This window comes from Microcaecilia unicolor, chromosome 2 (genome assembly GCF_901765095.1).
Source record: "Microcaecilia unicolor chromosome 2, aMicUni1.1, whole genome shotgun sequence".
Taxonomy (NCBI): Eukaryota; Metazoa; Chordata; class Amphibia; order Gymnophiona; family Siphonopidae; genus Microcaecilia; species Microcaecilia unicolor.
The window spans coordinates 360,068,848-360,096,437 of record NC_044032.1 but is presented as its reverse complement, the minus strand read 5'-3'; the positions used below and the strand labels follow the sequence as shown (position 1 = coordinate 360,096,437).

At 43.5% G+C, this 27,590-nt stretch overlaps 1 protein-coding gene across 4 annotated transcripts in view; it reads right to left on the bottom strand.

Annotated features, from left to right (window-relative positions):
- The window catches only part of NRG1 (neuregulin 1), a 325,230-nt gene extending 300,981 nt beyond the window's left edge, over window positions 1–24,249 (bottom strand). For all 4 annotated transcript variants that reach the window (XM_030194496.1, XM_030194497.1, XM_030194498.1 and 1 more), the window contains exon 1: window positions 23,595–24,249. In XM_030194496.1, coding sequence (XP_030050356.1) covers window positions 23,595–23,688 — 94 coding nt within the window. In that variant the 5' untranslated portion in view covers window positions 23,689–24,249. The remainder of the gene's footprint in view (window positions 1–23,594) is intronic.
- Window positions 24,250–27,590: the final 3,341 nt, after the last annotated feature.

Below are 27,590 nucleotides of genomic sequence, written 5' to 3'. Positions count from 1 at the left end.
CCAGTGGTTGTTTAATCTATTATTCAATATTGTGCTTCAAATCTTTAAAGGCATTAGGCCTACAAAGTCTGCAAAAGAGGCCTGATTGATTAACCATTAAGATAAAGAGGAACCTCATTGCATGCTTCACTGGGCTCACTACCAACAGAGAAGGGTAACAGCAGTGATGGCTGATATTTCAGCTCTGAAGAAATTAAGAACTCCCTCATTTTGGAAAGCCTACTTTCCTTTCAGAATATTAGCTTAACAGATGAAATATGTGCCTTTCATTTTGGTGAAAGCACTTAAATCAGCCACAGAGCTCACTGAAGTGTTCTTACCTGAATGCCAGAGATATGAACATAACTTACGCCATAAGCAGGGCCACCGAGAGGGGGAGGGCAAGATTCCCTCAGGCCCAGCCTCCAAGGGGGGGGGGGGGGTGCCAGAGTCTGTCTCTCTCCTGCTCCTGACTGGACCCGGGTGATCGCGTCCCAACAGGAGCAGGAGAGAGAAAACTCCGGCGCTGGGCCCCCGTTAGAGTTTGGGGAGGAACAGACTCAGGGCTTCGCGGCCTGTGGTTTGGCTGGCAGGGGTCCCCAAGCCCTGCCAATAGAAGCCTCCCTCCAGCACTGTTCTCTGCCACATTGCCTGCTTTTCAAATGCCTGTGAGGGGAAAAGCAGCCACAGGGCAGGCAATGGAGTTGCAACGGAGGGCAGGAAGGTACGGCAAAATGCCCCCCCCCCCCACTTTGAGCTCTGAGCCACCCCCCCAAAAAAAAAATATTGTGGTCTGGGGGAGGCAGCAGCGGTAGTCCTGGGGGGGGGGGCACAGCAGCGGTGGCCCTGCCCCAGGCCCAGCTCAGTCTCTCGGCAGCCCTGGCCATAAACGTGATTCCTACCCATGCTCCACCCAGGTTCTGCCTATGTGTACATCGACCAGTAAAATAAGCACTATTTAAGATATGTATGTATTTAAAGCATAGCGTGTAGACAGACGTCTGGCATTTACACTCAGATGTGCACACAGCAGTAGTGTGCCTAAGAGCTAATCCATAATTACCAACGAAAATGGTTTGGAGTATAATTGTTAGGTGGACATTCACAGGAGAGGGGCCCACATTCAAGTGTGTAACTTACAGAGTGCTGTAAATGATGTGCTTTCATGTCGCATTTAGGTGTGTTAGGGGCCCTTTTACAAAGGCACGGTAGATTCTACGCGATTGCGGGGCACGCCAAAACGAGACTACTGCCAGGCTAATGCACCCCCTGGTGGTAATTTTGGATTTGCTGCGTACCCATACTGTTGGGCCAAATTATTATTTTTTTATTTCCTACCGCACGCAGCGTTTCCAGCATTAATCAACAGTTGGTGTGTGCTGACCGGTCACCGTGCATGTAGCGCATGGACCCTTACTGCTAGATTTTACCTTTCCTATCCAATCCTTGTCTACCTTCCCTATTCCAATTCATATATTCTTGAGCATTGTTGCCACTGTGTTTATCACAGTTTAAAATATTCTTCTCACATGTTCTTTGTAATTTTTTTTTTTACTACGTAAGCCGCATTGAACCTGCTGTATGTGGGAAAGCGCGGGGTACAAATGTAATAAATAAATAAATAAATAAATAGATCAATGGGTGGCATTAAAGGCTCAGGCTTTCAATTTTACCTCAGGCCCTTTTCCTGGCCCATTGAAAACAAGCCCTTCTTCTCAGATGCGGTGAAAACTGGTCCAGCGTTCACCAAAAACAAACGCCCACACTACCGCAGGTCACTTTTTTGCCGTGGCTTAGTAAAAGGACCCCTTAATGACTAAATGTAGCTGCATTGATGCCGGCTCATGCTGGTGTTCTAAGAGAAAATTATGTATGTAATTGAACCGCTCGCTTACTTTTGTCATCTAACTGTGGTGCCCAGTTACAGAACTGCCCAATTTAGATGTCTTTGTCCTAGTAAATGAAAGGGGGAAGAAGGGTGGTTGGGTTTTCTCTGTAGAAATGCAGAGGAGTGTGGCAGCCGATCTGACGAAGAAGGGCAACCTTTGAAAGCTAATCAAGAAATGTATTAAGTTATGTCCAATAAAAAAGGTATCTTTTTTTCTTTTCCATGTTTTATTTTGTTTGATTTCTATTGATAACTCTGTAGAAATGGATATCAGACTGCAGTTCCTATGGGTCTTCTTTTTTTTTTTTTCCTCTTTTCAAAAGCGTCACCCCCCAGGTTCTGCGGCTACCTTGGAGACATGCAAATGAGTTGTCTTGGGAGATATTTTAGGCCTCTCAAAGTACTTCAGATAGTGAATAGAAATATTCTAGTATATGGCAACAGGAAGCACAAATATGTCATATGTTCCTAAACGGCTACAGGAAACGACTCTAAGGACAAACACTTAAATACAATTCAACATAATTTTACCACTCTCCATTATATTAGCATAAAATCTGCTACCATGATAGCAGCTTTAGCCTGAATGGAAAACTATTTATTCCTAGCCCCAGTGCAAGATACTACTGGTATCACATTGTTTATGACATTGCAGTTTTATTCCCGGAGCCGCAGGCAGGCCTGTCATAAACTGAAAATTACAGCTATTATGGTTGTAAACAGTAGATTAACAGAATGTGAAAAACAATGGAGTCTATTTTCTTGCAAATGCACTTTACAGTAAGTGAGGGGGAATGGTTAAAGACACAAAGACCAGTCAAAGTGTGCTAGTGTTAGTAACTGGTTATCTGCCAAACCATCAATAGTTCTCAGTCTGTGCTGTAGGAGCAGGTTTAGGGGCCCTAATGCATGGTTCCCACATGGTAAAATCCGCAACCGCGGGACACCTGAGTAGTTTTGTGTTCGGCCCATACTACCCACTTGCTAAAAATAGAAAAAATATATTTTTTTAGTGCTGGGAGCATGTTTGGGGGAGGAGAGTAGGAATGCCCAATGCTAATCAGCACAGCCGCATCACTGTGCACTAAACAATTAGCGCCTGATTAGTGTGGGAGCCCTTACCACCTAGTAAAGAGGTGGCTGTAAGGGCTCACATACTAGTGGCCACTGCTAATTGGGAATTTAGTGCATGGCCATTAATGGGGGAAATAGAAAATACAATCATTTTACTGCCTACCATTATACCTGCTACAAATGGCCTCAGCACGTGGGAAACCCACGCCATAGTAATAGCGTAGGTCACTTTTTAACGCAGTATAGTAAAAGGGCCCCTTAAATTGGGGGAAACAAATTAGGGAAGTGATTTTGTTAGAATTACATGCAGTTTGAATGTGTAAATTGTCATGTATATATTTAAGTGGATTACAATATGACATACATAATCCATCAATTTACAAAAACACTAGCATAAAATATCTAAAACAAATGTAAAATGAATCATATTATAAAAAGGCTTGGGTAAACAAGGATGCTTTTTTACTGCTTCTTAAATGCATTTCCTGTACAGATATTTGCCTCAACATGCAAAAATTTAAAGGAGGCGTTTTCTAGATTTGGCTTCAGCAACCCTTCAAAGCATGGGTGTATACTGTATTTAAGAATGGTAATACTGTATACATTAGTTCTGGAGAACATAGAAAATAATCATGTTCTGTACGAATGAAAATTGGTTAAGAATAAAACATTTACAGATCCGAACAGAATATGAACTAAAATTATTAATACCCCTTAACGAAAATTCCTGAAGTAGAACGAAAATGATCAGTGCATAGTGCTGTCCACAGTACCTCCCCCTTCTACGACTCCTCCTACCTGAGCCAGGGCTGAGTGCCTGCTGCTGATGCTGAAAAACCGCTGCTCTTTTGCTCTTCAGTCTACTGCATTTCCCTGAGACCTCTGATGCAGGCAACCACACACATGCTCAGTTAACAGTGTGGGCGCAGGTCAGGAAGATGCAGCAGACTGCAGAGCTACGATTTGCAGACTGTGTGCCCGCTGGCCCACCCAATCTGCCATCTGCGTGCAGTGCTGGCCTACCTGGGCCCACCCAATCTGCTGTCTATGTGACTGCTGGTCCACCTAGGCCTACCCAATCTGCCATCTAGGTGCCAGGTGCTTGTTCCTGATTGTCCACCCAGATATTCTTTTCTCTGTTTATGCTGTTTTGTTTCTTACTGAAAATGCACAAATCCATGTGCTATTGGTTAAGATTACTGCATGTAAAGGTTTTAAGATTCTTGGAAATGAGACTACTTACATAAGTACATAAGTATTGCCATACTGGGAAAGACCAAAGGTCCATCGAGCCCAGCATCCTGTTTCCAACAGTGGCCAATCCAGGCCACAGATACCCGGCAAGATCCCAAAAAGTACAAAACATTTTATACTGCTTATCCCAGAAATAGTGGATTTTCCCCAAGTCCATGTAATAACGGTCTATGGACTTTTCCTGTAGGAAGCCGTCCAACTAAATGCTAAATTCAAACAGTTTTATGTTCATGTGATATTCTGAAGGCTGTTTCTTGATGTGTCTGTTCTGCTCTCAATAACGATAATAATAACAATAAAAACTAGAACTAAAATTATTTGTCATGAGATTCCTGAACTGAGGGGTCCTTTTACTAAGTTGTGATAAAAAGGACTCCTCAGTTCAGGTACCTGTAGTTGTGTCAGCACATATTTTTGACGCCTACTGAGGCCTCATTTTACCGCAGTGGGTAAAAGGCTGTCTTTTTTTCTGGAAAAGAAATGGCCACGCGGTAAGTGAGCCACTTGCCACATGGCTTTTCTCGGGGGGGGGGGGGAGCACTTGCCACCACCGAGGTGGCGGTAAGGGCTCCTGTGCTAACTTGACAGTAACCGGGCAGTGTCGCGATTACTGTTGAACAAGCACTGAAACTACAAAAGTAGAAAATATTTTTATAGCGCTGGAAATGGCGCACACTGGGGGTGGGAGCCACCACCGAGCTCCTGCGGTAGTCCAGCGGATTGACACGTGGAAAGCTTGTTGCCCCGCAACAACCATTTAGTAAAAGGGCACCTGAATAAGAACTAAAATGTTTGGGAGAAGACTGAATAAAAACTTATATTATCATTGCAGCCAAGAACTAGCATACAATAAGAATAAAAATTATAGGGCTGATATTTATTTATTTAGATCTTGCTCACACCTTAGTTACATTCAGGTACTCTGGATGTTTCTCTGTCCCAGGAGGGCTCACAATCTAATTTTTATACCTAAAGCAGTGGATGGTCAGAAGAAGCAGCAGTGGGATTTGAACTGGCCACCTCTGGATTTCAAAACTGGTGCTCTAACCACTAGGCCACTCGCTGGAAATAGCTGGGCTATCTCCCTTGGTGCTGAGCCTGCATATTCAATACCGGGTCATTTCCAATGACCAGCTTTGAATATCCATGTGTTTTTTGGCCAGTTGAAATTTAACCGGCCAAGCCGATATTCACTGCCGTCTAAGTTTAAACCGGCTAAAGATATTCCAGAAATTTTGGCGGCCTAATTTGGCTGCAAAACTTAGCCAGCGATGCGCTGAGTATCAACGGATAGCCGGTTATATCGTGCGATATAACTGATTATCCACTAAGTGCTAACCGGCAATATTCATCGGGAGATAGCCAGCTATCTCCCACTCAATATCGCCAGATAGCCGGTTAATGGCTAGGAGCCATTTCTGACTAGTTGAATGTTTTTTTATTTTAAAAAAATCGGCGTGTACATGTTTTACAAATTAATAGAACTAAAATTATTTTCCGGACTAAAATATCACTGATGTGCACACACTAACCCGGAACTTACCATAGAATATCTGAGCGTGCCCTGCGGTAAGCCCTTTTAAGTGGCGGTAAGAATACATTAGTGTTTATCACAGCTTGGTAAAATGACCCATATGACTTTCAGACACTCCTCTGCATCACTAGTTTTACAATTCAGAAGCTTTTGATCACTTCTTCGCATGAATAGAATAATGTGAAATTTTTGTAACCTTACATTTCAATTATGTTTTTATGTCAACAATTAGACATTTAGGGGTCCTTTTACTAAGGCAAGCTAACGGATTTAGCGCAGGCTAAAAATTAGTGCATACTAAATGTGACGACGCCCATTATATTGCTATGGGCTTCTTATCACTTAGCATGTGCTAATCGTTAGCATGCGCTAAATCCGTTAGCGTGCCTTAGTAAAAAGGACCTCTAAAATTCACATTAGCTGTTGCTGGCATGCATTTCTTAGTTTTGATGTTTTCTAACACACAACTACTGGAGTAGTCTGTTGCTACTAAGCACTCTCTCTTTTAAATGCACAATTCAAAAAGGGAAAAAAAATAGTTCGCATTAAACTTCTACAGCTTAAGCCAATTAAGAACCATGCAGGTCTTACTTTCATACACACGGTACTTGAGTTACAACTTTAAAGGTGCACGAGTCCTTTTCTTCACACCCAATTGACAAAATTGGTTAAAGAAGTCCATTCATTTGGGGGATTAGCGCTGCCTCTTCCTACTGCACATGCTGCTGTCATGATTAAAAACCTAATTCCATCTGTCCGCTTCCTCTTGGCAGGACTCCAGCAGCTGCGTCTGTTCAGGAGGTACACTAACCCACATGCCCAGTGCTGATCTGTATTCTGCTTGCATTACTGCTCTGCAATGCAGTGAAAGAGTAGGGTGGGCTGAGAAGGTTCAGGGCTTATCTTGTGCTGTCAGATACCATTTTTCCCTCTCGCACACTTTCAGGTTGATATATATACTTTTTACCTGACTTATGACAGGACAGCAGATGAATGCTCTGTGTTTTTTATGGTGTATAGTCTGATGCCAATGTGTGCAGGTGGGTTGCAGAAGTGAACATTCCATCCTGCCTTTTTTTTTTTTTAGTTCTTCTTAGTTTTGATGAGGAAATAAAAAAAAAATTAGTCCAGCTTTCATTTTAGCAACTCGAGGGACCCTTAATACACGGTTAGCACATGCTGACAGGCTACTGCAGAATGCATTAAAGTGTTTTGCGGTATTATGCACTACCAGTAACCTGTGCGGAGTGGAGGAGTAGCCTAGTGGTTAGTGCAGTGGTCTTCGAGCCTGGGGAACTGGGTTGAATTCCAAACACTAGATATAATAGTGCTCAAACGCAGGAACCCAGGTTTCGCAACCCGAAATACTTTTCATGGTGTCATGGTGAGATCTAGCAGCACGGGTTCCTGAAGAAGCCTTAGAGGGGTGAAACGGAGGCCCCATAGAACATTTAAGTGCTGTCTCATCAGTACAATCAGCGAGGTTAAGGTTTTGACAATGATTAGTATTCATTTTTCATGCTGCGCTATAAACGGTAGCACAGAAAACAAGGAGATTTTAGTCCGATGATAGAAACTGAACACCAGTAGAAAGTGAGACCGGGTTTAACCAAGGACTGCCATCCGATTGGTTTATGAGGGCTTTTTCTCCTTTAAAATAAATAATAGCTGAATTTGAGCATTATCATATCTAGTGTTTGGTGTTGTCAGTATTAGGTTACTTCATTTCAGAACTAGTATTTACTGCATTTATACAGAACTGAGTTCAATTCCCACTGCAGCTCCTTGTGACTCTGGGTAAGTCACTTAACCCTCCATTGCCCCAGGTACAAAATAAGTACCTGTATATATTATGTAAACTGCTTTGAATGTAGCTGCAAAAGGCAGTATATCCCTTACCTATTTTTTGTAAGGGACAGTGGGCATTCCCACATTATCCAAATAGCATGTTCGGATTAGCATGCACTAACTGGATAATACAGGAGCATTCAGCAGCTCCTAAATAGGAGGCAGTAAGGAGTCCCACATTCATTTTTTGCAGGTACCACACGTTCATGGGAATATTAGCACTTGACTTGCAAATTAAAAAAAAAAAAGCCCTTCAAAAGTGCCATGTTAAATCTGGGCTTAGCGTGCAGGAAAATCCCATGTTAGAACACTCTGAGCCCAGATTTTGCCACACCTTAGTAACGGGGCCTCTTCATGTTAATAGGAAACCACAATTTTAAGTTGTGTCCTGCAGCAAAATGACTCAGGGAATGTTAGACAGAACTTTTTCACAGATTTCCTTTTCTGAATGACCTTAGGTTTTGTAAACCTTTGGTTTTTCACATGGAAATGAGCACCTTGGGTAGTGACGGCGGGTGGGGAGGGGAAGAAATAGAGGGATACAAGGCAGGCCTGAGCCACAGCCAAGAGATTTCGAGAAACACAGCTAAAGAAACATATCACATAAGGAGCAGAGGATAGTTCACTGCTACCCCCCTCTAGTGGTTAATTTAAGAGGCACATCTTTGAGTGTCACAGGAGCACACTGCTTCTTTCTGAAGCAAGTCCCTAGAGGTGCAGTATTTTGTATGCAAAACAGGACCCCCCTCTTTACAGGCTGTCTCTGCTTACATGTACAAACTTCAGGGACTTACAGGGGTAAGTTTCTATCAGGAGGCCTATGTCCAAAGTCCAGAAGGTGCTTATTTTATCCCTACTTGATTAAGTTAATGTGTGTGCCTATGTGCCGGTATGAAATAGGCATTCAGAATCAGCAGTATAATTTTTAAAAACCTTTTCTGCATGTAAAACAGGTTTTGCACACAGAAACCCTTTATAAATTACCCCCATAAGGTTAATGGTAATTTTTTAGTGTGGATTTAATTTAGCTCTCAAGCTTTTAAGCTTTCAAGCCATCTGCAGCTGGATGAAAAACAGCTCTTTGTACTCATCAGAACTGCCTGTCCAATACTGAAGAGTTACGAATGCGAAATAGCAAACTCGGAGTGAAGGAGATGTATGTATAGTGATTAGAGCAGCAGATTGAGAGACAGGGATGCCCGGTTCAAATCTCACTGCTGCTCTTTGTGATCTTCAGGAATCACTTACCCCTGGATTCTATATATGGCACAGAAAAAGGTGCGCTGAAATTTGCATGCGGATCCAAGGTGGGCATGCAAATTAATTAGTTAATGGGCCATTAACTTGCAATAAATCAATGTTATCAATTACTGCAGATAACTGACAGTAATTGGAAAATGCTCATGCATCTTCCTGCGTGCTATTCTATAACACTGGTTGCTCAAATCCACTAACATGAAATTCAAAAGGGAGCGTGGCCAAGGATGGGACTGGACCATTCCAAAAAACTGTATGTGTTGATATAGAATAGCCCAAGATACAACAAAAAACACCAAGAGCTTTCAAAAACAATTTATCAACGAACGATAGGAAGTTTTGTGTTCCTAACATGCCAAGCAATCACTTTATCAAGCATATGGAATTCTTTTTATTTCATAAAGAGGAAGGTTTGTTGCTGCATACGGCATTTATTTTGCATCAGAACTCATTCGACCCCTGACGCAGGTGCTGTGCGCCGAAACAACACAGCCTGTGTCTGGTCCATATTGGAAGATTGATTATTAAAGGAACTGTGTACCCTTTTTTGATGGCTCTTGGTGCTTTTGTTGTATCTTGGACTTTGGTTTGTACTAGGGGCGTAGCTACGTGGGGCCACGGGGGCCTGGGCCCCCATAGATTTGGCCTTGGACCCCCCTCCTGCCGCCAACCCGCAATCTACCTTTGCTGGCGGAGGACCCCAACCCCCGCCAGCCGAGGTCCTCTTCTTCCCGCGCAAGGCTTCATTCAGTTTCTGAGAATGAAGCCTTGCGGGAAGAAGAGGACCTCGGCTGGCAGGGGTTGGGTTCCCCTGCCAGCAAAGGTAGACGACAGCGGCGGTGTGGCAAGGTTGGCGGTGGGTCAAAGTTGTTGGTGGTGGTGGCGGTGGCGGGGGGGTCGGCAATGGCGCGGGTCGGCAATGGCGGTGGGGAGGTCAGCAGTGGCGGCGGGGGGTCGGCTAAAATGTGCCCCCTCACCTCGGGCCCTGGACCCGCCTCCCGCCGAAGTCTGGCTACGCCCATGGTTTGCACTTTGGACCCTCTCTATGCTGTTTTGATATATAATAGCGATATGCCCCTGCCCAAATACCAAGAGTTGGGTGTCTGCATTTACACCTGGTTTCTGAAGATGTAAATACAGAAACCCAGCCGTAAGCACAGTAACTGGCTCTAAGCACTATGCTATTAACAGCGCTGTTTAGAGAATAGTGCTCCATGCCAATTTTTCAGCATCATTATTGAATTTTACCCCTTAATCATCCACTGCTTCAGGTTCAAACTTAGGGACCTATTTACTAAGTCGTGTTAGCATTTTTTAACTCGCCTACAATTAGCGAGCGTGCTAACCGTGTAGGCACCTATAGGGATAATGTTGGCACGTATATGGTTAATGCATGTTTAAAAAAACACTAACGCGCCTATAACGCAGCTTAGTAAACAGGGCTCTGCATTTATTTTTCCAGTAACACACGGGACTTGGAAAAACAAAATAATGATTAATACAGGAGCATTTACTGCCTTTAGCATTAGCCAGTTAAATCACACTAATTCAAATGCATTCGCTGGTTTATGGTTCCACGCCCATTCTCTACCCATGACATGCCTCCTCTGTGCGCTCAGCACTTGCTATCAAGAAAATACCACAAAAGGCTTTAATGCGTTTTGTAGTAGCCTATTCTTCCCACGCTAATCACCTGATAGGGCTTAGCATCTTCTATTAAAGAGCCCCTTAGATTTAAAGCCCTCTGGAGCAGAGGCATATCTGGAATCCGGCGGTAGGGGGGGGCCAGAGCCAGAGAGGGGGGGGCACATTTTTGCCTCCCTTTCCCCCCCCCCCCCCCCCGCTGCCGCCACCTCTCTCTACCCCCTCCCCGCCGTCAACCCTCCCCCGCTGCTTACTTTTGCTGGCGGGGGGCCCCAACCCCCGCCAGCCGAGGTCCGACCCGAAGTCTTCACATTTTGTCTTCCTCCGTGGCCATGCTGCAAGGAAGTAATGCTGCAGTGCTGATTCGTTGAATCCAGTTCAGAGTCTGACGTCGCAGCACGTTGTACGCAAAAGTAAGCAGCGGGGGAGGGTTGACGGCGGGGAGGGGGGCCAGGGCGAAATCTGCGGCGGCCCAGACCCCTGTGGCCCCACGCAGATACGCCCCTGCTCTGGAGACAGGGAAATTCCTAATACAACTGAATGTAACTCACCTTCTGCTACAGTTGGAGAGACGTGAGCTAAATCCAGCCCCCATGATTTTAAAAACATTTGCTCCCAATCTATTATGGGCAAAAAACATTTGAAGCAAAAACTCGAAATGACAGAGAAACCTGCTGTGTGTCTAAACATCACTTTTGATCACCCTAACCCCCAGTAGCATAATCAATAATTTGTTAATAGTGAGGGGGGAAATGATATATAATATAATCAGCCCTTTAGGCAGTGTTTTTCAACTGTCTCCTGTCGGTCAGGTTTTCAGGATCACCACAATGAGTATGACTGGGACAGTTTTGCACCTAGTGGGTCTCTGCAATGTACAGATTTATCTCATGTACAGGGGCGTAGCCACAGGTGGGCCGAGGCCCACCCACTTACAGCTGAGGACCACCCAAACAGCAGCACACATTTAGTGGTAGCTGGTGGGGATCTGAAGCTCTGCCAGCTGAAGACCTCCCCCTGATGGTGCTGAAAAACGTTGCTCTCCACTTCAGCAGTCTGAGCTTTCTAAGCTGCCAATACGGGCACCTGTGCATGCTCAGTATTCAGTGCATGCCTGCTGTAGACTGCCAAGGTAGAGAACAGCATTTTCCTGCCAAATGAGTTTTTTTTGTTTGTTTTTTTAAAGTTGGTGGGGGAGTGACAGAGAACACTTGGTGCCCACCCAATTCTTGCCAAGACTTACCCAAAATCTTCTGTCTGGCTATGCCCTTGCTCATGTATATTCACTGTAGTGATCCTGAAAAGCTAACTGGCTAGGTATGCCTCCAGGAAAGGGTTGAGAATCACTGCCTTTAGATGTCACTAACAGGAACCTTCAGATAAGGTCATTTGAAGAAAAAAGAAATGAACCTTTTCAAGCTCACAGTAACAGGATTTTCATCTTTGCAGTGCTTTGACAGCTGAAATCAGACAGGTTCCGTTCCTACCCACCGTAACTTTGCCCAAGAGCGAGGTCCCTTTCTCTCATGGCATGTACAAAACGAAAAACACAGCAAAAAAGAAACAACCCTACATGTAAAGTCTAAACAGGAAAAAAAAAAGTAGAAATGCACGAATAGACGTCCAATCCAGCCAGAGAGACAAAAGTAATTCTGAAAATATTTTGTTTCTGATTATCGTTTAAATACGCACGTTGACTCAACATGGACCCGTGTTTCGGCGCCTGCCTCCGGAGTCGTGTATCTTTTTTTTTTATTAACTTTAAATTTTTATTGAAAATAATTTTGGAAGTTACAACAAATCATATCAAGAGGGAGACATATCACACCACATGACTTCATATTGTCAGAACAATAACTACCTCCTAATACTAGGATAAACTTTCCACTACTCATACCATTCCACACTTTCAAATTTAGAAATGCCCCCCCCCCCATATCCCCCCAGTTCCCTCCCACCCCCTTACCACCCTCCAACCAAACTCGTATAACCCCCAAGAGTCCTGTATCTTATGCAAAACTTGCTGTTTCTCAATTTATCAAAACAAACACCACAAGGGTGCAACAGTAGGAAAAGTGTCTTGACAGTACATTCTTACTGCACTTTTCCATGGGCTCCAGTAAGGATATACTGTCAGGCAAATCTATGGAACCTCTGTGAGGAATTTACATCGATCCCTATAGCGTGGCACTCCTGCCTTTCAGTTATTTTTTCCAACTGTGCAAATGACAAATGTTTTGTGTTAAGAAACCAAGCTGTAGGAAGACTTCTTCCACGGTCAATATTTACTTGACGGTCAGTACGTTTCCGTGCTAATTGTGAATGAAACTGTGTGCGCACAATGTTTGCTTTACAATTCAACCACTGATATCCTTGCATACATTTCATTCTTGTTTGCATTCCAAAACTGCTGGACCATTCATTTCCTGTTGTGCTAACAGATATGATTGGAAAGGGGACTAAACTCATTACTAGAAGCAATAAATAAATAAAAACAGTAATGACAGAAAGAGGAAGTTTTAGCAGCCCAAGCCTGACAGTGCCCCAGTAATCAGCAGCATAAGCATTACACATTAACAATTTCTTCTTCAAAAGGAAACACCGCCGATGACGCAGCATTGTCCAGCAACAAAGTGCAAAGAGCAGTGACAGTGATATTCTGCCTTCCTTCCAGCTTCAAAGCAGCTGATTTTTGCAATATACTGTGGTAAAGCAACAGTAGTCATAAAACCTAAGCTGCAGAACTATGATTTGTCAATGTGGTTCAACCAACAATATATGATACATAATAGTACAAACATCTGTGAAATACATTGTACAAGCGTAAACCACAATGGCCTAGTCAACCCTCAGCCCTGCACCTCCCTCAATTAGGTTTCAGGCCCTTTAGATGTCGTCTGCCCACCAACATCAGAAATTTTGATAATTATACTCAATAATCATGCTGCTCCTACCAGAACAATCATGTAATAGCACATACTTGGACAACATACTTCTGAATATTGAAAATTTTTTCTATATATATATATAGGGCCCAATATTTAAAACAACTTAAATGGTCAGGAGAGGATCCTGGTCACTTATTTGGGGCTAACTAGGTACATTCATCGGCACTTAACCAGTGGCTACTGCTGAAAATATCCAGCTAACACCCAACGTGGAATAAGTTATTTTTGGGGTGTTCCGGGGACAGAGTCAGCATTTGGCACTTAACCGGCCAGGTTAACTGCATAAATAGGACCACATATTATCATTATTATTTGTTTCATTTGTATCTCACATTTTCCCACCTATTTGCAGGGTCAATGTGGCTTACACAGTGCCGGAGATGCGATTGCAGACTCCGGTGTAAACGAATACAGAGTGATGTTGAGATAGGATAAAGTTCATGTGGAATAGCCACATAGGGGCATAAAAGTCTGTCCTATCTTTATGTAGTTCACCATAGCCGGTTAAGTACTGAACATTGCACTTAATGGCTATGTTTTCACCAGCCTCATATACCCGAAAATTCAATGCCTGAGCCTAGAAATGGCCTGACATTGAATTTCCGGGGATAATGCTGGCAGCAGTCAGTAAAACGCTGGTTGCCGCCGGCTGAATATCGGGTCCATAGATATTAGGGCAATTTCCAAAAGCCATGACCGTGGGAAAATAAGCAATTTGAAAACTGCCCATCCTCACTGCATGTCAAAGTATGTGCTGACAGTTCTTTAACTCTGTGTAGTTGTTACGACTTATTGTTTAATATTACAGTGTGTCTTTGTTCTCTCTTTCCCCTCTCCCCTGCTCCACAGAAGCTGTTGTCAAAGGTGACCGTCTAACAGTTAAGCTGTTCCTGAAAGTTAGATTCATAATCAAGAAACTGAGCAACAATTTATGCAAAGCAGGATCAACCCAACAGCATAGCAGCCAACCACAGAGCATACCAACTGCTTAAAAATGGCAAACCAAACAAATAGCACAGATGGAAACTGCAATGACAAGAACATCAAGAAAAGAAAAGCTTCAGTGACTGCTTCACAATTGCAAAAAGGGAAAGACCCTCAAGATCCTGAAGAGTGGCAAGGCCATAGACCTTGAGGACATCTTCAGTGAACAGATTTGTACCAGCAACCAGGGGCAGGCTTCTGAAAGTGTTCCATGACTGTTGGAGGACAAGTTGTTCGTGGTCTGGAGACAAACACATATTATTTCACTTTTCGAACTGTGATCCTTCACACCTATGACAGAACAGTGGTTTTTTTAAGCCTATAAAACTGCCTAATTAATTCTTGTTGTGTATTTCTCTAGTTTGGGCAGCAGGTGGTACATGTTTATGCTTAAAGCTGTTACAGAGAAAAGACCTGCAGTGATGTGGCCAGCTTTTTATTTGAACTTGATGTTCTGGGCTCTGATTGGCCTGGAGTTTGAAGTTACCCAGAAGTTACTGGTTTTGTCTTCAGTCTTAGCCAGGAAGAAAAGAGAGAAGGCTCTCTTTGCTGAGGCTTGGTGAAGTTATATTTCCTGATCTTCTCAGGTACTAATTAGTTAGTAAACAAATGTTTAGTTAGTGTTATAATTGATCCATATTTCAGTTACCTGTTACTGTTTTGCTGATTGCACTTTTTCTGTTTCACTGTTCAAGTTCTGACAATAAACCTGATTAGTTTGTTGACTCTGTCTGTCTGGACTGATAAAGAATCCTGGTGGTGTGTGTTGGGTCTGTGAGTGCTTTATGGGAACCCCAAGTGGGTGGCTAGGCGTTTTGTGACAACACCCATAGAGCTTTCAAATATATAGTAACATAGTAGATGACGGCAGAAAAAGACCTGCACGGTCCATCCAGTCTGCCCAACAAGATAAACTCATATGTGCTACTTTTTGTGTATACCTTACCTTGATTTGTATCTGTCATTTTCAGGGCACAGACCTTATAAGTCTGCCCAGCACTATCCCTGCCTCCCAACCACCAGCTCTGGCACAGACCGTATAAGTCTGCCCAGCACTATCTCCGCCTCCCAACCACCAGCCCCGCCTCCCACCACCGACTCTGCCACCCAATCTCGGCTAAGCTTCTGAGGATCCATTCCCTCAAATTAGTGGTGTCGCTTTTTCTGAGCTCTCAGTGGAATGATACTGTCAACAATTGAAAGCTGCTTGGAAGAGATTACGACTTACCACAGAAGTGCCATCTAATTCATATAGGGCTTGATTCTGTATATGGCGCCAAAAAATTGGCACTGAAAAAAAATGAGCACTAATGGCACTCCGAGTTGGGTGCATTTATCCTGCCTGGATCTACGCCTAAATTTGGGCATGAGGACTTACACCAACTGAAAACAGGTCTAAATCCTTACGCCTAAATTATTTTTCTAGCGCCAATGTGTATCCAGCAGTAGTCGGGCAGTGCTCAAAATGGTTGTACGGCAACTTGTGCTTCACTTGCCGCACTGCCAATTCTTGAGTAAAAAGAAAGACCTACCTTTTACCCGCTATGGTAAAAGGGGGCCTCGGTGCGCATCAAAAACACGCACTGATGCCAGCACAGCCCCCTTTTGCCACAACTTGGTAAAAGGGGCCCTATATTTCTATGTAAGGTATGTGTGTATTTACAAAATAGAGCTTAGGCAGAATTTTGGCATTTTATATGCGTATGCGCAATTATTCTAATGATTTGCGCGCACAATCAGAACATAAATGTTAGCACATAGTTTACAGAATTACCCCCAACAATATACCAGCACTGAATATATGTCTTAATGTAAGTACCGGCACTAGCATTTAAATTAACAAGGTCACTGCCACTGCAGAAAAATTGACCCCCTTCTGTCACACAAGGCAAAAAAATAAGAGTAACCAATATTCAATAGCAAAAGCTGAGGTTCTATATTTAGGTGCCTACATTTGTCCCCTATTTTCAACCAAACTTAGGAGCCTAAGCTTTCACCTGAAAATCCACATAAATCTAGGAGCTTAACTATTAGGCTCCTCAATTTGGGCCTGCCATTCATGTTTCTAGATTTAAGAGTCTAATTTAAGTGTCTAAAGCTGGAAACCAGTGCAAAGTTCCTAATTTTCCACCAGCCCTAAATTCATCCCTGTTGCCACTCACTTTTTAAGCTCCTAACTGTATAAGTTTAGCGAACTTTTGAGTATAACTGTAGGCCCTCAGCCCTATTTTCAAAGAAGCCAACGTAGGAGCCTAACTTATTTCAAACTTGACGCAGAAAGGTCTAAAGTTGTACAGAAACTTCCTTACGATTGTAGACGTTATTTATACCACACCTGTGAGATGTGGCAGTAAGGATGCAATCGACACTATAGTTTCTGGACAGATTGACGTGGTCCTGTCTTTTTAATCCCATTGCATGCAAAGACTTGTAGGCTTTCTTTTCTTAGTGAATGCAATCGGAAAATCAGTACTACAAATTCCTGCAGGCAGTGGAGTAAAACATGGACTGGATAGAGCTCTCCTGAAAATACAAAGCGACTTGGCAACCCTAAGCATGATTTGGAGCAGGGGCACAGGAGGAAAGAACCATATGGAAGGTTCAAAATGCTTCTGCACCTAAGTTGACGACAGCCAACGTGGTGAAATAGATATACTCTACCAGATGTAATATGTGCAATCGTAGTGAGAGACAGACCTTGCATCACCTTCTGGTTAACACATTGCTTGTGGATGGTCTCTACATAGTGCAGGATCTTGCTGACACCAAGTCACAAGCACTGAAATGTGCTTGTCAGGGGATGGACTTTGGTGGATGGACACAAGAAAGACAAGAATGGAAGTCTTTATCTCCTGTCATCCTTTCGCCTGCAAATTCTAGAGTTGCACGTGCAAATCTGGGCATATTCCGATTTGCACATGTAACTCAATTGGTTAACAAGTCAATCAGCACTGATAACTGGATGCCAACAAGCAACTATCCAATTAATTGACCAAAAAGATTTTTTTTAAACAAATGTGGGGACTTAAATATAGCTAAAGTAAACTGGAATAAACTTCCTGAGCCGTTACGTCAAGCTCCATCCCTGGCCGCCTTCAAATCCGGGCTAAAGGCCTACCTGTTTGATGCTGCTTTTGACTCCTAACTTGTCACTTGCTTGTAACCTTTATCTTGTCTTCCTCTCTTCAATAGTCCCTTTTCCCTATGTGTCCTGCCTGTCTGTCCTTCCCTTATCCCTTATTTGTCCTGTCTGTCTGTCCTGATTTAGATTGTAAGCTCTTTTGAGCAGGGACTGTCCTTTCTTCATGTTCAATTGTGAAGCGCTGCGTACGACTGGTAGCGCTATAGAAATGATTTGTAGTAGTAGTAATGTAGTGTCCCAAACATTGATATTACAGCAGGAAACTCAACTACAAAATCTACAACAATATGACATTTTTATACAAGAATATTTTTTTATGGGGGGGGGGGGGATCATCAGATCTTAATGCAACTCACACCATTATAACATCTTGTTCCTGCTTCATACTGAAAAAAATGGTTGCGGTGCAAATCGTCATTAGATCACCCTGATTTTGTGATTTTTTTTTGGCATATATCTTATGCAGTATTTTATAATTCTTTACAAAAAATGTAGTATAGCACAGCATAACACTTATCTTAATAAGCTGGTGACAGTATCTAGTAGCAGGAGAACCTCCACCGACATGGCCAGGTTTCGTAAGAAAACTTCCTCAGGGAAGAGGTTCTCAAAACATATGTCTCTTATACTCCTGCATAGAAACAAGCAACTATCGGCACTAATTGGCACTAATTAGAATTTGCACGGACTACTCACTAAGAGTATTCTATAAGTAGTCTGTGTAAATTCTATCGTGTGGATCTCAACGTGGGTGCGGCCATGGAAGGAACATGGGCGGGTCACAGGTGTTCCTAAAATGTATGTGAAGAGTTATAGAATAACCCGTTCTGTGTCTAAACTTAGATGCGGGCATTTACACCAGCTTTTGATTGGTATAAATGGCTGCACCTAAATTTTAGGCACGTGCTTGGCACTATGCACATTCTATAAACCGCACCTAATTTTAGACACGGTTTATAGAATACAGTGATACCTCGGTTTTCATCGATAATCCGTCCGAAAACAATCGGCGAAATCCGAAACTGACGAAAACTGAGGCAATTATTTCCATATGGAATTGTTTGGCTAGACGCGCGGGGTGATGCTCACACAACGAGAAACAACGCCACACTGAGCGGCAGAACGCGTGGGTCGCCCTTTGTTTTTGCAAAATTAGCAGCGAGGTCATGTGGGCACGCCAACGAAATCCGAGACAAATTTTTTTGCAGAAAAAAATCGACAAAACCCAAAACCGACGATAAGCGAAGTCAACAAAAACCAAGGTACTACTGTACACATAGGCACATTTTCCATTTGCACCAATGTTTTACCCCAAATATAGAATCAGGCCCTCGGTGGCTTCTGAGAGATGAATTTGTGGTTTTTGATCCATTTCTTAGCAAACAGTTGTTAACAGCATAAAATCCACCATAATAGAGCCAGTGTGCTGGTTACCTATCAGCCAAACACGGAGGGCAGGACTGCAATTAAATCTGCAGAGGAAAACTGAGTTATTCTCTGCAGCAGACATGGCTCCTCAGCGGCAGCAATTTGCTGCTTATACTTGGTGCAGCCTACTCTGCTTTCATACATGTTTCCACTCAGGAGCACTTGTAGGCTAAACAGGCCTGTTTTACTAACATGTCCACAATCAATATTTGCATGTGATTGGTTCAAAAAATGGGTTAATGTTCAAAGTCTGGTTATGCTGAAATCTAGATCTGGTCCTCAAGGACCAGAGGATATACTACTACTACTTATCATTTCTATAGCGCTACTAGACGTACGCAGCGCTATACACTTGAACATGAAGAGACAGTCCCTGCTCAACAGAGCTTACAATCTAATTATAGCTGCTATTTGCATAAATGATGTACTCCAGTTTCCAGTCCTGTCAATTCAATATCTTTTCACAAAACAACATGTACTTCAAAGTTTCTTCGGCTAAAGCAAAATATCACACACTAGTGAATAGGAGAAGTATTTGTTCATAAGTCTCATCCCTCGAGATGTGGTAGTAAGTATGATTAAACTCTGGAATTTGTTGCCAGAGAATGTGGTAAAGGCGGTTAGCTTAGCGGGGTTTTTAAAAAGGTTTGGACGGCTTCCTAAAGGAAAAGTCCATAGACCATTATTAAAATGGAGTTCGGGAAAATCACTACTTATTTCTGGGATAAGCAGCAAAAAATGTTTTGTATTTTTTGGGGATCTTGCCAGGTATTTGTGACCTGGATTGGCCACTGTTGAAAACAGGATGCTGGGCTTGATGGACCTTTGGTCTGTCCCAGTATGGCAAAACTTATGTACATATATGTTCTTATAAGTGAAGCGACTTATGCTGTGAAAGGTAGGTAGCACTTCACATGCCATAACTGAGCTGCTGTCATAAGAGCTAATTAACACTTACAGCACAGACCATTTTCCTATCTCACACAATATTCTTCACAGGAAGAGACAGGAGAAATGGGCACATTTTTTGTTTGTTTGTTTGTTTTCTAGTAGCCACAGAGGGAAAGCCAGGGGATTTGATATACCGCCTTTCTGTGGTTACAATCAAAGCAGTTTGCATATTATGTACAGGGACTTATTTTGTACCTGGAGCAATAAGGATTAAATGACTTGAACAAAGTCACAAGGAGCTGCAGTGGGAACTGAATCCAGCTCCCTAAATCTCAGGCCACTGCACTAACAATTAGGCTACTCCTGCACTCCACGGATGCTCTTCTTTGCAAAACTGTAATGTGAGTTTCTGCTAGATGCCTAGGGAGCCCTCCACTGGTGCCAGGACGTTAACCAGCAACATTTAGCTTGTTTGCAAACTTACTTAGCATTGCAGGTCGATGATGTCATGCGGAGAGCCTGCTGTCAGCCTCTCAGTTTTTCCACCACCTGCATTTTTATGCTGCTTATATGTCCCTGCTGAATAAAGGCCGCACTATAGTTTGGACAAGCCAAATAAAACTGATTTGTTTCAGCTCATTTGGGGACAAGAGAGAGAGAGTTCCTTTCTGAACTCTTGGAGAGAAGGAAACCATGGTAACAATATCAAACCTATTGTCTATAATGATATCAGCTCTTGGCCCCTGGTGCCTTTCCATGCCAGGAACAAAAGAGTGAGAAAGTGCCTGCTTCAAGCAGAGTGCAGTAGTGCATCTCCTGTCAGGCACTTTTGCCCCTTCCCCCCCAAACAGGAGACTACCACAGTAAAGGAGGCAGAAGCAGCAGCATAGATATCCTGCCCACTTCCCCATTCACACTGCCACTGTGTTAGAGATGGGCAGTGGCCAGGGCAGGTCTTGTTACTGTGCCTCCCCGCTATCCTTCTGTTTCCTTGAATGCATGTGAACTGCTTGACAAAGTGCCTCCAGCCATGCAAACCCACTGAGGCCTGGATGTGTGCAGACAGAGACATGGAGAAACTTTACTGCACCTAAAGATCTGGGTTTTCTAGCCCATTATAAACCATAAAGTTGTAATGCTCTGTTTGTCTCCAAGCATATCTACCTGTCTCTCACCTACCCACCCCTATCCTGTTAGACTGTGACTGAAATGCTTTTATGTCTCACTTATATATACTGTCATCTACCAACATTTGCTTATTTCCAATCTGACGAAGAAGGGCAACCTTCGAAAGCTAATCAAGAAATGTATTAAGTTATGTCCAATAAAAAAGGAATCATCTTATTTTCTTTTCCATGTTTTATTTTGTTTTATTTCTATTGATTACCTTTAAAAGTGGACTAACACAACTACCACACCTCTCTACTCACAGATGTAAAATGGATGAATAGCTACAGAAAATCATCTCCAAATGATTTTATTTTGTTCTGCCTCTTTTAATGCTTGGGAAGTACAAATGGTCAACATTTATTTTACGACATAAAATATCCTAACTGAGAAATAACATTTGATAGTGAGAGGTGTACAATTTGCTAATTTTAAACAAACCATGAAAATAAAAATGTGGGACCCATTGCATGAAAAGGTACCAAAAGTGGGGTATACGACTTAATTATAAGTGGTAACGAGATAGAAGGATATCAACCTCATAACCCTGCCAAATTTCAGCCTCAAAGTAATTTATTTATTGGGAATTATTAACCACCTTTATGAAGAGATTCACCCAAGGCGGTGTACAGTAGGAATTTGTCCCCAGAAGTCACATACTCCACTTTAGGTACCTTTTAGGCACCTGTAGTTTTTAAGCTGAAAAACATGAAAAACATCACAGTTGCGAAAAGTATATACAAAACTTTCAAAAATGAAAGTTGTCCAAATTTACTCCTCCAAACTTTTATAGCCTCCACTTTCGGTACATTTCCACTCAGCGGGCCACAAATATTAGTTACAACACCAGAACAAAACCTTTCCTAGTGACTAGGCACATCTTTCCCCTGTCTACACAGATTAACAGTTTTGGTGCCGGTTTACTGATTAGCCACCTCTCCAAAGAGCAGCATGAGGTAAACCCTGCAGGTAGCTAGCTACAAGCAGCATTGATAGCCTCACGTGAAAGGATGGCAAATGCAAAATGTTACCAATACTGCCCCCTGATGGTTAAGAATGTACTACAGCTAACAATAAGGAGTGCACTTATTTTTATGTGTGTGAGAGAAATTGACAAAACTATGAAAGGTATATTTAGTAAATATATTAGGAGCCCTTGCAACTTTAGATGGAGGTTACACCAAACCCCAGGGATCAGCTATGAAGCAACATTCAGACATTTTCAGTAGAGCGCTCCTTGCCAGAAGATCTCAGTGGGCAGCAGCTGAAGTGACTGTGTGAGGCAAGTCTATTGTAGCATGTATTAAAGGCACACTGCCACTGAAAATGTGCTGTCATTCTGTCTTCCCTGTTTCTCTCCCTTCATCTTATCCCCAGCTGTGAGTCTCTCTGTCTGTGGCCCTATCTCCTGACGCCTCTTCTTCACAAAGAACTATACCGCAGTTAACTCTGACCCCATCGACCTGAACATTAGCCTGGGCAGAGGCTGCCCAAAAAGTACAGACAGTAAATCTCACACACAGGCAGATGGACACACAATATGACCATAAACTGCCCGTTCCTTACTTGGCACAAACGCCTAAAACTTAAGAGGAACACCAAAATACCAAAACATCACACGCAGTGGTGGCACAAATGAATGGGAAGCACGCCAAATTTCTAACAGCCATTCTTCACCTGTAAAACAGACTTTCCACGTGGTTATGTAATTACCCCTTTCATGTGGCTATCCATTAATGCATAAAATCACCAAACGTTTTCTTGCATCTAATTATGTACGAGGTAGACCTCTAAAAAATGGACCAAACATTGCACTTTCAGTTTTTACACTATTATTAATGTAAAACTTTCAAAAGCCGGCTGCGTAAAACAAAATACATAAACTGGGAGAAATATCTTCACTGACCCACACTAACAGCAAATGTCAGCCACGCAGGGGGCTGGATCTCTGCAAGATAGGATTCCTGGTACTGAAACATCAACTGGCTTCAGTGAATTCGAGGAATCCAAAGTATCCCGAGCAAAGTTGTCCGTATAAAATATAAGACCAGAGAAGAAGCACTCCGACACTGCAGCTTTCCCTTTGCCCGCTAGAGGGCAGATTGGTCCTACGGTTACATTTCCACAAGCCGCAGGGAAGAAACAGCGAAATCCGTCTGTGATTGCTCTCAATCTACACTCCAGTGCTGCCAAGGGATCCCTAAACACCGGCACCCCGGGCCTTGTCAGTCCCTATGTTTTTAATTCCTTAGGATCATGCATTAAAGCTCCACACTGATTTTTCTTTTTCTTTCTAGGATCTGGGAGCTGTCAGCACCTGGGAGCTACCCTCAGCACTGGAGTTGTCCCCCAAAGTGCCAGCCATCCCGATCCTCCACCTGCCGCAGTTGTTTGGGGGGGGGGGGGGGGGGGGGGAGAAATGAAATACAGCCTAAGGGGGGCAGTTCATTGCTGATGGAGGTGTTTCGAAATGGCAACCCCTAGTATTGCCGGCCGGTGCCTGCTGCAGCTGGAGTTTAGCTCGCCTGACAGAGCTGAAGCTCCCGCGAATCTTACCTGGGACTTTTTCTGCACCGCCTTCCGGAGCCGGCTGCTTTCTATCTGGTTTCTGCTTCTTTTTCCCTTTCCCCTCTTTTTTCTTCTCGGACATCTCGACGGTTCTCCCCCTTCCCTCTTCCAAACACGAAGCACAACACAAAAAGTCTTGTGATCCGAGACAAGTGCTTTTCTTGCGCGCGCTCCTTATTATTATTAGATTTTCGCTTGATTTGCGCCCGGTGACTGGGGAATCCTTGGCAGTCAGCAGTTCACATCCACTCGAGGGCAGGCAGGGGCTCTTTTCGTATGCCAACCCCCCTTGCTTTTTTTTTTTTTTCCCAAAAGGCAGCGTTTAACCCGAGAAGGATTTTTTAAAAATGTGCATAAAACTAATGCGATTTTTTTAAAAAAATGTTATAGTAAGAAAACAAAATGTAGGCAACCGAATCAGCTGCTAAAACTTTTCCTTAAGTTTATTTGCCAGTCTTCTTCCAAAAAGAAAATATCTAGATATAAACTGAAAAGTTCTGTCATGTGCACACTAAGCAACAGCAGAGGTTTAAAAAAAAAAAGTGACAACTTTCTTTGCCCTCCTGTTTGCTCTTGTATCTTAGTTAAAAGTTAGCTTTTGCAAAACTTCGCTTTGCCCTTTTGCTCGCTGCTGTGGCTTTTGCCCAAACCGAGGAACACTTTCTTGCATCCCCTGCGAGTTTTTAAAACTCTTTCCCTCCCACCTAAGGTTACTTGATTTTTTTTCCCTCCCTAACCCTTCCCCTTTCCCCCTCCTGCTAGCACGGCCGGGGTGGAGCGAGCGCTTCCTCTCCTGGGTGTCAGCTGTCAAGAAGAGTGCAGACGAAAGGCCTTTAGGGGGCGCTAAACTTTCCCGTAGCCGAAGGGGAAGAAAAATCCAGTGAAAAGAAAAATAAAAGAAGGGGACATGTTCGGACACCAAAAGAAACGAGGAAAAACTGTTTTCTAAAGTCTTCCCTACCTCACCCCTTCACTCACAAAAGAAAGCAGAATTGCTCAAGCGTTTGCAGGATGTTAACACTATACTTCCTGCCATGTGGAGTGGCTGATCTGTCACCTATGTCTCGTATGACACATAGATCGTCCTGATTTGCTAAGCATGTTGCCCCGTGGGCACATAATAGAGGTCGAAGGATTAGGGGATCGTAAAAATAAAGATTGGTTTTCACGGAAACCAAATGTGCTATGGATCGTTCATTTTGTTTTGTCATCGAGGTTTTTGTCGGATTTTTTTTCAACTCTAGGATCTCACTTGCCCTTTTTTTGTTTTTTTACTGTGCGACTGGGTGGACCAGTATCTTCCTGTACCACGGCTCATTTTCTTATGAGCTTTAAAAAGTACAGTGAAGTTTTCTGTGCCCTTTAATTAGAGCTCAGGTAACTTTGGCGAGGACTCACTGGGGGCACCTGAAACCAACGTTTTAATCAATTACCGTATGTAGGTGTGTTAGTATAGCCTCTTCAATATCAACTTAATTTCAGACATTATATGATACGCTAAAAGGAGAAGAGGGGTTTTGATCAGTCAGCTTTTTAGCTTTCTCCTCAGATGTGAGATGTGTCCCTGATTTTCAGGGACATCCTTTTTTTTTTTTTCTGGTATTCTGGTATTTGTGTGTTCAGTTTGTTAACTCTGCTGTACCTGGTAGAAAGACTAACAGGTTAAAACACTGCTGTTTTTCAAAGGCTGGTTTCCTTCTTTATGCATTCATTAAAAATGAAGTGAATATGAAACACTTAAAGTGTGACACAGTGGATATGGGGTTTGTGTTAGTGGTTTGGTTAGCTTAGCAGAGTTTAAAAAAAGGTTTGGATGGGTTCCTAAAGGAAAAGCCCATAGACCATTATTAAATGGACTTGGGGAAAATCCACTATTTCTGGGATAAGCGTTATAAGATGTTTTGTACTTTTTGGGGATCTTGCCACGTATTTGTAACCTGGATTGGCCACTGTTGGAAACAGGATGCTGGACTTGATGGACCTTTGGTCTTTCCCAGTATGGCAATACTTATGTACTTATGTATGTTTAAGGGGGTACTGGTAGAGGGGGGTGTGGCTGTAGAGGAGTCTGCTGTGGCTGTAGGAGTGTGTTTGTGGCTGGAAGCATGAGGGGGGAGTTGGGGGCGTATGGGGTTGGAGATGGAGTTGTTTATGTGTGGGTGGGTGCATAGGCAGCAGAATAGGGCGGGCCAGTGAGGCCACAGCCTGAACAATATTTTTGTCCGACACAGAATCAGCAATTTGAGAGCTTGGGGGTAAAGCTGGAGATTGGTTTGTTTGGCTTCTCAGAGCAAAAACGTGTTCCATTCCCTGTGGGTTGGTGTTGGGCGAAGGGACGGGAGTGTTTGAATACACATGCATGGCGGGGGCAAAGAGTGGAATGTTGAGGTATATGAAGTAGAGACTTGTACTACAAACTCTTTTTGACTCCTTCTCCTTTCTAGAATTCCCTCTTCCCCCTCTGAGTCCGTGACACCTCTCAGAGCCGCCGAGAGACTGAGCCGGGCCCGGGGCAGGGCCGCCACTGGTGGGCCTAGGGCAGAATTGTCATCACCATTGGCCTCCCTCCCCCAAAATCATCAGTGCTGAAAACCACATAGAAATTTAGTCTTTTACTATAATAAAACTCACTCTCAACGTTCTGAGGACACTGACGTCAGTGAAGCCAAGCCCTGACTTCTTTCAAAAAGGTTCGAAGGTTCGTGGTGGTGAAGCCACCAAAATCGCTCCGGGCCCCGCCCTCGAGGGCGGAGCAATGGCAGAACAATGAAGGGGTTGGCAGGGAGGGAGGCGGGGGGGGGGGGGGAATCGCTCCAAGCCTCGCACTCGCGTCAAACGTCATGACGGGGGCGGAGCAATGGAAGAATAATGAAGGGGTTGGCCAGGGAGGGAGGGAGGGGGGGGGGGTGTTGGCGACAAACACCTTGCTAGCGCCCGTTTCATTTGATCTGAAACGGGCCTCTTTTACTAGTGTTCTATAAAGTACGCCTAAATTTACTTTCATTTCTGCACCAATTTTTTTAGGCATGATATATAGAATCTAGTACCATATGTATTAGCCAGGTAGCCACTTCTCAGTGTGTAACTCAGTTTATGGATTTTTCTCCAGAAAATAAGTAACTTCCCTTGTCATTTCCTGCATCAACAGACAGGTTTTCCATGACATTTTCACAGTAACATAGAAAATGAAAGCAGATAAAGACCAGCATAACCCATCCAGTCTGCCCTGAAAAGCAGCCAGGGTTGTACCTGCAACTCTGTGCAACTACTACAACTACTACTACTTAACATTTCTAAAGCGCTACTAGGGTTACGCAGCGCTGTACAATTTAACATAAAAGGACAGGCCCTGCTCAGAGAGCTTACAATCTAAAGGACAAGTGAGTAGTCAATTCGATAGGGGCAGTCAAATTGGGGCAGTCTGGATATCCTGAAGGTAAGAGTTAGGTGCCGAAGGCAGCATTGAAGAGGTGGGCTTTAAGCAGAGACTTGAAGATGGGCAGGGAGGGAGCTTGACGTAAGTGCTCAGGAAGGTTGTTCCAGGCATAGGGTGAGGCGAGGCAGAATGGGCGGAGCCTGGAGTTGACAGTGGTGGAGAAGGGTACTGAGAGGAGGGTTACCATCCCCCCTCACCCCCTCCCCCACACACTTTATCTAATGCCTGATGCCATTGACCAAATAATAAACAAAAAAATGGAAGTTACCAAAAAACCACAAGTTCTAAGGCAACCAATATAAATGTTACAAAATCTTTGGGGCCCTTTTACTAAGCCACGTAGGCACATTAAGTGCGCCGAACACGTCAATTTTGAGTTACCACCTGGCTACCACGTGGCCCTTGTGGTAATTTCATTTTTGATGTGCGTCCGCTAGGCGTGCTGGAAAATATTTTTATTTTCTGGCACACGGGTGGCAATCGTCATTCTACGCGCATAGACCATTACCACCCAGTTACCACAAGAGACCTTACTGCTAGTTCAGTGG